Genomic DNA, 11,426 nt, shown 5'->3' with positions numbered 1-11,426 from the left:
AAGGCAGGAATTAAAAAACTGAAAACCAGGCAGCGGACTGCCATCAGAAATGTTGACTTTGAGTCACACAGTAAACATTACATTGTTGCTTTGTTTTCCTTTTTTTTTTTTTTTTTTTTCTTTTTGATTTACGATAAATTATTCTCCCGGGATTGATCGATGAGTGGAATCCTTAAAATTTAATTTGGGGATGATCTAGTATAAATAAAATGCTAATCCAAAGAAAGAAACCAGCAATTATTCATCCTAAACTCTGCTGATTCAGCAACTCAATTAGAACTGCCTTTCTCAAGCTGCAAACTTTTCAGATTGTTTTCAGAGTTGCTGTGCCCGTCCTCCCCCCGAGACAGAGACCTTCCCCCGAGCAGCCCTGCCTCGACTCTCGGGCCTGCAGCCTTTTTTTTTTTTTTTTTTTTTTTTTTTTTCCCTTTCTTTCGGAGGGGCTGGGGGGGAGGGAGGGAAACAGTTAACCTCTTGAAGCGTATTTCCTCCAAATAAAACCAGTGAACTTACAAACGGAGAGGAAACCGTGGGTAACTCTGCAATAATTCAAAGTGTATGGAATCAGGAATTTTTAAACAGTGTTTTTAATTGAAAATAAAGCTAAAGCATGCTTTTCAACAGTGCAAATTTCCATAATTTTGATTTACTGCTTCCATCATCACAATATATTATACCAGCATGTCTCACCGAGGGCTAGACTCTAGAAGTCTGCCTGTTCGACTATTTCGATATTAAGTGCAAATATAGATAATTGCCTCTGATTGTCACGTGCAGTAGAAACGTTTCTGCTACATAGAGAGGATGGTATGGAAACAAAAAACAACAACAATCAAATCGCAAGAGATGAGGATAAAACCGGGCAGTGTGCTACGGTAGAAATGCCTGAGTTTTGGTGCCAGAGAGCTCTGAATAACATGGTATTCTCATTTTGGGTATTCTCGCCACTTATGGCCTCTCGTTTCACTTTCTGTGTTGTATTTACTGCTTTGCTATTTCCTCCAGCCAGCGTGAGGGGCTGGACCATAAATTGTACTGCTATCCGGGCAAATATTTTAGTTGCTTTGCAAGTTTGTAAGGGGCATGTTCAGACCACAACTTAAGTATGACATTAGTGGGTAACAGTAACCTTATTTAAGACCTCTGGGTGAAACAAAAAAGGCTTTCCAAATGCAAAGAGTGGCTGTACAAGTAAAAAGACACCCTTTACCAAAAATAGAATTCCACATTTATTTACTGGTTTCAGATGAGGCAGCTTTTCCCAGTCCTGGGGTCGCAGGCGGACCCCAGCCTTTGCAAACCGGAGAAAAACGAGTAAGTGCAACTGCTCTTAGAAAGAGACACCCCTACACCCGAAAACAAAGCTCCCGAAAAGTAGGCTGCTGCCACATTGAATTATAGTGAACCCTTACTGTGCAACCATTTAACTTAACAAACTTTAACTGAATTAACAGTTAGACTTCCATTTTCGAAATCTAGTGCATAAATTTAATGGCTCATTCTAATATTTATTATTCAACCTTTTGACATTTATTTGCAGCAGTTGAATTGAGGTACTGGTGCATTATTAGCATTTAAACAGTAAAGTGTTCCAGCTCTACCATAATAACTGAGTTTAACTTGAGTCTTTAGCCTGAAGTACTCTGTGGAATGTAACCCAAAAAAAAAAAAAAAAAGTAAAAAAAAAAAAGCACCAACCAACCAACCAAAAACAAAAACAAATGAAACAGTAAAAAAAAAATAAAAAAATAAAAAAGACCCAAAACAAAACAAAAACCACGGTTGTAACGGTAAAGAAAATAGTAATCCGGTTTCTGTCTTCACAATGTGATAAAACAGGATTCCAAAAGCGTGTATAGCATTAATGGGCTGGTACAAACCATCCTGCAGAGTTTAAAAACGTAAGAAAGTTAAAGGTGGTTCAAGAAAATATTTTCCAAACTATTTTATTAATTAAATTTCCTGAATTTGTGGCTAGGTGGAAGAGGTATTGCAGAACCGCCCAGCTGCCATTTCCATACAGGATGGGCCTTGTGAGGTGGTTGGGAATCCTTAGTGGTGTTTAAGGAATAAGCTGGCAACAAATCCCCATCATTGCCAATAATTAGTGATGGTGGACAGGGAAAATTTGCCATGAAATTAAATGGCCTTTTCACTGCTGATGCTACATTGCTGGCTACCCTTTTGCGTCTATTGTTAACTGTAAAATCATCCAGTGTTCCTTCATGTGTCTCAATTTTACCTGTAGGACGTGGGCTTCGAGCTGATTTCAAATTTGGTTTGACTGGAGGAGTCTGCAGTACAGGTCGCTTTCCCAAAACCAGTGTCCTGTAATTTTTTCTCACCCTCGCTCCAAATTTATACTCCCCATCCTCAGGTTTTGGAGTACCTAAAGTGCATGAGAGGACCTGACTCTGAGTCAGCGGGTTTAAGGAAGTGGTTTCTTTCTCAGTGCATGCAGAATCTTCCTTGGCTGTTAATAAAGCGTCCTGGTTATTACTCTCAGTCACACCGTAAAACTCATCCTTAGTATCATTGCACTCACACTTTAGCTTATGTGTTGTAAGGTCAGGCTCATACTCGTCGTTCGCACTGCTGTCCTCTATTTTGATTTTAATGCTGTGCAGGAATGGCAATGCCTTATTGCCTGTATCAGTGCACTGGAGCTCAGCTGCTGCTGCCCCTGGAGAAGCAGCATCCTCCTCAGGATCAGTTTGTAAAGAGGGCAAATCCGTGGCAAATTCAATACAATGAGGGATTTTGGAATCTTTCTCTGAATTTGCAGCCGCTGATGAAGAATCATTATTTAAGAACCTAGCAGCTATTGTATTGTTATCTGCACAGTGTGTAGTAGTTGCTTGAAGGCATTTCCTTGCCTCTCTGAGTATTCTTTGTTGTGGAAATGCATTGTTTGTCTTTGGGCTAGGTGAAGAGGCCCCCTTTGCAACACAGTTAATTGTTAGGTCAGTACTCTTGGCATTATTGGAAAATTCAGAGTGTGGGAATGTGAGCTCAGATACCCTATCAGCTCTTATCTCCGCGAAGCAGCTCCCCAGGCCGCCGGAGCAGCACAGCAGCGCCGGGCCGGCGGGAGCCCAGCCGGGGCGGCCCCACTCCTCCGGCGGCTCGGGCTCGGCTCCGCCGGGAGCGGCGCGGAGGGCGGGCGGCCCGCCGGGCTCCGCCGGGGCCGGGGCCGGGGCCGGGGCCGGGACCGTGGCCGGGGCCGGGGGCCGGGGGGCGGCGGCGGCCAGATGGTACAAGAAGTTGGCGTGGACCACGCCGGGCGGGTTGCAGAAGCTGGTGCGCCTGAAGCGGATGCTCTGCACCGAGACCTGGCTGGAGACCGAGCTGGAGTCGGAGTCCGAGGTGCTGTCCTCCTCCTCCTCCTCCTCCTCTTCCTCCTCCTCCTCCTCCTCCTCTTCCTCCTCCTCCTCCTCCTCCTCCGAGCTGCCCTCGCTGGACTCCGAGCCGCCGCTGCCCTCCTCGTCCTCCTCCTCCTCCTCCTCGTCCTCCTCCTCCGAGCTGCCCTCGCTGGAGCTCGACAGGCTGGAGCCGCAGTCCGAGTCGTGGGCGGCGCGGCCGGAGCAGCAGCTGGACTCCGAGTCGCTGCTGCCGCTCTCGGCGAAGCCGGCGGCGCCCGGCGGCCCCGGCGGCCCCGGCGGCGGGGGCCCGAAGCCGGGCGGCAGCGGCAGCGGCAGCCGCGGGGCTCCGCGGGGCCGGCAGGGCCGCGGCGCTGCCAGGGGCCGCCGGGCGCCTCCGGGGGGGCCCAGCACGCCCGCGGCGGCGGCGGCGGCGGCGACGGCGGCGGCGACGGCGGCGGCCGCCCCGTGGTGGTGGTGGCGGCGGCGGCGGCGGCGGCAGCGGGCGGGCAGGGGCGGGGGCCCGGCGGCCGGGAGCCGCGGCCGAGCCGCGGAGGAGACGGCGGCGGCGGCGGAGGGAGGGGGGCGGGCGCGGAGGGGCGCGCAGCCGCCCGCCGCCGGCGCCGTTTCATAGGGAGCGGGGGGTTTGCAAGGCGCCCGGGCGAGGTCTGGGTGGCTGTGGCCAGTGTATTTACTAAAAATGTGAGGTAGGTGAGAGGCCGGCAGCGAGGCGGCGGCCCCCGGCCGCAAGGCTTTCCTCCGGAGCGGCAGCAGGGGCCGGGGGGGGTCGCTGAGCCCCAGCCAAAGTTTGTTCTCCTTCCAGAAGCCGCAGAAGGGGTCGGCGGGAGCGGGCTCCGGCCGGAGGTCGCTGGAGGCCAGAGCCCGGCCGATTTTCCTCCGTTTCGTCTTGAGGACGCGCTCGGTTTTGCAGGATGTGTACAGGGCTTCCACGTCCTCTCTGGAGATCAGGGTGCATTTGGCGGCGTGGAAGGCGATGGAGTTGATGGCTTTGAGTTTCCTCAACTCCTCCAGGTCGCAGTGATGCTTTTTGACTTTTAAATGATCCATTCGCTTGTGCACGGTAGTTCTCGGGATGTTTTTGAGCAGGTCTGTAAAAACCTGGGAGAGTGCAAACATTTGCTTTCCTTTAATGATGAGGTAGCCGAGCCTCACGCCATCCACCTCTTCAAAACCCGACTTCAGGTCTCCCATTTCGTGAATTAAATTATTCCCAGCATTTGCAGAGAGAGAGAGAGAAGAAAAAAAAAAAAAAAAAGGAAAAAAAAAAAAAGAAAAAGCCACACACACACAATCCTCAGCCAGATGCTGTATTTGTCTCAAGGCATCCTGCTAATAAAATGTAACAAAGGCTGTTATTCCTGGTGAATGAAGTGCCAAACTTTAGACGAAATTAAAAAAGAAAAAAAAAATAAATTAAAAAAAAAAAAGCCCGTGAGACTACAATCGGTGTATAATCTTAAAAATCAGGTTTGCCAAAGTGTTTCTCTAAGTTGCTGCTGAAGATCAGTACCTGTTCCCTTTCATTCCCTGCTTTTCCATTGGAAACTATGATAATGGAATGTGAAGGGAGGAAGAGAAAAGAAATGCAGCTGCTATTCCCGCCGCTGCTTTAGCTACAAATAAAATGACAGAGTGAAGTGAGCTCGTCCGGAGACACCTTCATCAATTAATTCCCCTAAAGCCAACGCTGATTGGACACTCCTGACAGGTGATGCAATAAAAATTGATATTCCACCCCTTCCCCCAAAAAATCTCCCACTAATTAGCATACCCTTATACTGCCACCTCCCCTCCCAAAGTAAATAATACAGTTAGTATATAAATCTTTCTATTAAACAATCTGAGCTCAAATACGCTCAGACCTCTCAGACTTCCTCCTCGCTAGCTCCAGACGAAGGATTTGCACGCTTTTTCCCGTATCGTTTCGTGTATTTTCAGGCTCTTTTGGCCAAACGGTGCTCTTTTGTGCGCGCCGTGGTTTTAAAGGACATAAGTCTGATCGTGGCGATGGAAAATTCTTCGGTAACGTAACCGTTTTCAGCTGGTATTTTCTTCTGCATTGTGCGGAAAGCGAAGCTTAGCGAAAACGTGCAGAACAGCCTGGTATTTCCCTTCCTGGAGCTCCGAAGTTAAAGGCTCGGCTGTTAACGAGAGGGAATACTTACATTTTCGAGTTTCTCTTGATTTTCCTCTTCTGCTTAATTAGCTTTTTACAGCCGGGGACTAAGGTTATTTTGCTGCCTGGATATCGCGGGTCCCCGCACCGCGACACTGTACCACTTTTAACCGAAATCCTGCCTGTAGTATTGCGGGAGGGGGGAGGAGGAGGACGTGGGCTCACGTCAGACCCATAACAAAGCATAGATAAGCCAGAAATGTATACACTTTTCACAATTAACCGCGCCGGATCACGAGCTGGAATGCCCTATAGTCCCCGAGCCCACGTCAGGATTCCTGCGTGCTGATTGCTTCCAGCAGAGAAAGGAGAATGCGAAATATCCAAGGTGCTTCCAAGAGGCTTTACGTAATGACAAAAAAGTGCTGGCACACACAATGTACGGCTCTGCAACGGGCTAGGATGCTCCTGCCCTGCAGTTTGCATCTTCAGCTCGGGGTAGCCCTGCCGCAGCTTTTTGATGTTCCATTTACAGCAGCCCCCCTAAAATCAATTCGGAGAAGCAGCACGCAGGTTTAACCTCTTCGGAGAAACGTGAAATTATTCGAGCGTCAGCCACGACGGTTTCGAAAAATGTTGCGATAGCTGCGTGCCTCTTCCTTGTCACGTTAAAATGATGCTCGCGGTTTGCACGTTAGGCGCTGCAAAAGAAAAAGAAAAAGAAAAAGAAAAAATCACCAAGCTCTGCCGTGCATCCAGCGCTCAACTGGCTGCAAACACGAGCACTTTTATGTATCGCTGCACATCCAGAATTAGACATATCCGTGAGATTAATGAGACATCTCAGATTTCTGGGACTTGGCAAAAAAAAAAAAAAAAAAAAAAAAGAGAGAGAGAGAGAGGGAAGGAGGAAAAAAAAAAAAAAGGCTTCAATTCCAAATGTCAATATCCACTCCGTGTATTGGCAACATGGTGCGGGGAGTTCGCGTTACCCCGTCAGGTAGAGCTAAAATAAAGAGCGAGATCGCCCTGCCAAAGAGGCAGCCTCGCATGCCAAGGCGAAATGCAGGCGAGCCCCCAGTTTCGCAGGAATTCTAGAGAGACCTGGGAATTTCGAGGAGTGCATCCGGAAATTGAGGAAGTCTATTGAAAGGAGCCTCTAACTCGGAGGGCAGAGATTTAGGAAAGTCAGCCCTGGACTACTGTTGCTCTCTCCGTGCAGATGTAAAAAATCGCCGCTGTTCAACTTAATCCATGTGTGCGCGAAACCGCGGTGGCTACTTCTCCCCTCGGGAAGCTAAGGAGAGCCTTCCCGTCCGAGAAACCGGAGCTAGAGCGAATTACATTTCGTCCCTCGAATTAGCAAAGGCTTCACTGGGTGGATCTCGTGATATTTCAGCCTTGAAACGCGCCCGAGAGGCAGCGGGGAACAATGCCTCGTCGCAGCTAATGCCAGCCGCCGGGGCAGCCGGCGCTGCAGCTGGCTGGAGCAGCGTGCGCCTTTCGGGAGAGAGGCATCGAGCCGTGCTCGGGGGGCTGCGAGCGAAGTTGCGAGGGAAAACAGCTGCTCCCGTTAAAAAGGAACCACCGTGGTCTTTCTAGAGCGAGAGACAATAAGGGTCGTTTCAAAATTCCTCCTGATGTACTTATACGCCGCCAACACCCCCCCCCTCCCCGCACACACACACACACACCACCCCCCTCCCCGCTGCTCTCCTCCCCCTGCTTTAAGGTTAAGGCTAGGGAGTCAACAGTGAGGGAGCAGTAAAGTCCGGGAAAGCTTTTCAGCAGACGTAAAAAAAAAAAAAAAAAAAAAAAAAAGGAAAAAAATAGAGAAAAAGAAAACAAGAAAAACACAAAACGCCCCCCCCCCCTTAAAAAAAATAAAAAGAAAAAAGAAAAAATAAAAAAAGAAAAAAGAAAAAAAAAGGGGGGGAAAAAAGCCCCTCTGGGCTGCAAAGCCATTCGTTTGCAGGCATTTGGGGTGCTTTGGGCTCCTGTGCGGGGGCTCGCAGGCAGGGCCGCCCGCAGTCCCTGCAGCTGACAGGCTGGCAGCGGGCTCCGGCAACTATTTCAAAAATGCCTCCTTTTTGTCTGCTTCATTCCGGCGCTATCCAACGCCTCGGAGCAGGAGCGGCTATTTGGCCGAGCTCCGCTCCCGGCTAGGCACAGCCCTGAGCCTCCGGGTCGAAGGGGAGAGGGGCGGCGGGCGGTGCGAGCCGCCCCCCGTACTTACAGGCACCCGCACACCCTCTGAGCCGCATCCCTCTCCCCGGCTCCCCCGGAGCCCTCTGTTTCTCTACTTCTCCAGCGGGTTTTTGTGTGCGAGGCGAACCAGGCGGCTCTCCCCGGGCCAGCAGCACGCGTTGTGCATCCGGGGTCGTCTTGGAGCCCGCCGGGGGAGAGCCTGATAAAGGGCCGCCGGGGGCCCCTTGCACACGCACACGCGAGGCAGGGGACTTTCAGATGGATTTGCACGCACGCAGGGGAACGGCGATCAATAGCGAGCCACGTTTACGGCCGGGCTTGGGAACGCGCAAGGCGGCCGAAAGGATTAAAATTAAAAAAAATAATAAATAAAAAAATAATGAAAAAAAAATCGAGGTGTCTGGTAGCAATTAGGTGCAAAGTTAGGCACTAATTTACTCGCTCGCAGCCTGCGTGGACGCCTGCGTGGCGGTGTGCTGTGCATGTGTGCGCGCAGCCGGCCGGACGTGTGGCCCTCTCTGGAAAACGAGGGAGTTTCTTTGTTAATTCCGTGGCCGGTGTCCCCCTCAGTCGCGATCAAAGATGCACATGATTAAAGGCATGGAGGTTTGGCTCGCCTTTCTGCAGATAAGGAGGCCCGGAGATGCCCGCTTTTGCCAAATCCACATGCATGCAACTCCGCGGAGTTGTGAGCACAGGGCACACACACACACACACCCCGAGACTATCAATCAAACGTGCTCCTTTTCACGTTGAGTAGCGTGCAATCTGCAATCTCCACTCTATAGGCAGTAGCGTTTCAGTCTTGAAGCTGTCTGGCCGAAGGATAAACCTCATTAGGAAAGAAAGAGAAAAAATAATATTCATAATCGCTCGCCGTGGACCTATTCCCATTTATTGGGAATCGCATACTTTCATTTTGGTAAACTTGTGTTAAAATATACGTGCTCGCGGGGAAGCGCTTAACCACATTGTTCCAGAAAGAAAACGCACGTAGCGTTTGAAATGCTCCTTTTACGCGATGTTTTGATTTATTTTCATAGGATGATTATGTTTAAATACCAGCGCAATTCAGCCTGACCTCTTCCTTCTGCAATGAAGTAATGCACACACCATTTACAGTCTTTTAAACGTGGAGTTGGGAAATGCAACAGCGATGTCCACCAGCAGTTGTACTAATGGGGAGAAATCTTTTGAAAATCTTCAGGAAAACCTAAGAGGTCACGTGCATTTTCACACTAGGATTGCCACATTATTTGAGTCTTATTATTATTTATTATTATTTGTTAAGTGCTGGGCCACGTCTCCAGGTATTGACAAGCATTAAATAAACCTTTTGCTTTCCCGGCTCTGGGCAGAAATATAGATTGCAAATGAGAACTTCTTTTCTAGCCCTATACCATGCTTTTAGATATCGCTGTGCATATTTTGCTCAAGGAGGACACAGAAAGCAGCTAGAGGCTATCACAAAGAGTCCAGTAACGTAAATATAATAGGGTCAAAGAACAGTATAATGGGATCCTTCTGCTATTTTAAAGTCAGCCAAATGTGACTGTAGTACGTAAAATTTGCCGTAAATTCTGGTGTGACAACAAATGAGAACGTATAACTAAATCTCCTAAAAATGTAGGACAAAGAAATGCCAACCATCAGCCCGAACAAAAAATCATAATCTGGCCAACACCGCTATGCCTAGGAGTTTCAGTGGGTATTTTCTTTTCCCTTTTTTCCTTTTTTTTTTTTTTTTTTTTTTTTTTTTCCTAAACAAAGCAGCAATGTCGAATTCTGCCGAGTGCTTTTTAAGTTGTAATTTATCCGTGGGGGCTGGGGCGTCCCTTGCGCCTTCGAATTTTGTGCAAATTTTAATGGTCGCGAGCTAAGGCTATTTCTTGAGCTTGCTACTCCCGGTAGTTTTAAAATACTTTTTTAGCAGGAGTTTCTGGACACATACTACATGCCATGTTGTTTACTGACCCATAATCAAAATGCAGTGACCTTCTACCCTTTTTTTGCCCCTTGACCCATGCTGAATTCAATGCAGCCTTTATAAATTTGCAAATCCTTGGACGTAAAGGGGATTTGGTGAGGCTTTGTTCTGAAAGGCTCCTAAAAGTTTGCATTTTTAATTAGACAAAGGTAAAGCAACAAACATTGGGAAATAAGATCCTCTCCTGCACATGGGTGATGGCTCGTAATTTCTCCGCCAGGGAGCTACATCTTAAAAATCGTACCCTGCAAAGGGACAAGGGGTTGCGAGCAAGGGAGATCAGGAGGTTATGAATTGCACCAAATTAGCAATGTGGTACAAATCACTTCCATGACGTAAGGGCCGGCCAGGCCGCAATCTTCCGGTGCTCCTCATCTCCAAGGACTGTGCGGATCCCGGTGACCCGGGGAGAGGCAGCGATTTGAGCTGGAGCTACAGGCGCATTCCCTTATCTCCTCCGCTATCAGTCAGCTTAAAGGACACCGTAATTATGATGGTGATAAAACAATGCCCGCTTATGTGTGCTGAATAAATAAAGGATGTTTACAGCCCTAGAATGTTTCAATTCCAATTAAACGCTATCAAAGAGAAGCCCCTCTCCCCCTTCACCCCCCTCTCTCCCCCCCACGAGTCCCTATTTACCTTGGGGGCTGTAATGCGGCCCTGTGAAAGGAACTGGCCTTCCACTTTGCCTGGGGAGGGGGCAGGGGAGACACCAGGGACCCTGGTGGGTCGTTTTCCAGCCGGGAAGGGGGTTCTGGGGAGGGGGGGGGTGGTCCCGGCCCCAGGATGGGCTCACCCAGCGCCCTTGGGTGCTGGGGGCCCTGGGGTCGCGCCCCCCCGTGTGTGTGTGAGCCTTGGAGACGGGAGGCTGGAAATCCATCCCATTCACTGAGACACCGGGATCATTGCAAATATTCATTGTATCAGCAAATCTCATCATAATCAGATTAAAGCAAGGGTTGGTTCGGGGAGGGGGGGGGGGGATTGCCCGTGCGGCTGGGTGCTAAACACCGATTGGGCTACAAAGGAATCGGAAAAAGGGATCCCCTCGGATCTGGTCGCAAGGGGGGAAAAAAAAGGAAGAAGAAAAAAAAAAAAAAAGGAAAAAAAATGCCAGTTATTTTTTGCAAGAAAGGAGACACTGAGATTCTGCATCCACCCCCCGGGGAGCGCATTCCTCTCGGAGGTTGTTCCCCCTCAACCTTCACGGGCAGCACCGGCCTGCTTTTCGCTCGCCTCGTCCGAGGGCAGAGCTCGTCTACATTTCAGCGTTAAAATGCCTGTTTTATTCGGCTGCCCCGGGTAGAAATGTTTATGTTTGGGAGCAGAACCCAGCCCCTGCTCTGCTCTGCTCTGCTGCCTGGGCTCAGGCCCAGGCCCCCGCTGCCCTCAGCTCCCTCGGAGGGTCCCAAACGCGGCCGTTCACCGAGGCGGGGGGCTCCAGCCTGCCACAACGTGCTCGGCAACTTAATCTCAGGCTAAAAAAAAAAAAAAAAAGGAGAGCGAGAGAGAGAGAGAGAGCAGGGAGCGAAAAAAGCGCGGCACACACAACTCTCCCGACGGCTGCGGTTCACTTCCGAGGTGGACCGGGCATTTTAAAGCCGAGGGGAAGGCGTGCGTGTGGGGGCAGCCGGCAAGGCACGGAGGTAAGCGGCTCGGCCTCGCCTCGCCTCGCCCCACCATGCGGTAACAAAGGCGGCCGGCATCGGGCCCTCCTCCCCCCCGGGCCCGG

General features: G+C 50.0%; 1 protein-coding gene across 4 annotated transcripts; it reads right to left on the bottom strand.

Moving 5' to 3' along the window:
* Positions 1–829: 829 nt before the first annotated feature.
* On the bottom strand, positions 830–7,752 carry SKIDA1 (SKI/DACH domain containing 1). Of its 4 annotated transcripts, none has more exons than XM_082753488.1 (2): positions 7,733–7,752; positions 830–6,197 (listed from the first exon to the last, which is right to left on the bottom strand). In XM_082753488.1, the coding sequence occupies exon 2, from the start codon at positions 4,569–4,571 to the stop codon at positions 1,950–1,952; it is 2,622 nt and encodes an 873-aa protein (XP_082609614.1). In that variant the 5' UTR covers positions 4,572–6,197; positions 7,733–7,752; the 3' UTR covers positions 830–1,949. The 4 variants fall into 4 exon arrangements, with proteins under 4 accessions (XP_082609614.1, XP_082609613.1, XP_082609615.1 ...); XM_082753487.1 differs by lacking the exon at positions 7,733–7,752 and adding an exon at positions 6,601–7,308; XM_082753489.1 differs by lacking the exon at positions 7,733–7,752 and having other exon boundaries at positions 830–2,473; positions 2,546–6,377.
* Positions 7,753–11,426: the final 3,674 nt, after the last annotated feature.

This window comes from Aythya marila, assembly GCF_965140915.1.
Source record: "Aythya marila genome assembly, chromosome: 2".
In the NCBI taxonomy this organism is placed as follows: domain Eukaryota; kingdom Metazoa; phylum Chordata; class Aves; order Anseriformes; family Anatidae; genus Aythya; species Aythya marila.
This window is presented reverse-complemented; position numbering and strand designations above follow the sequence as displayed.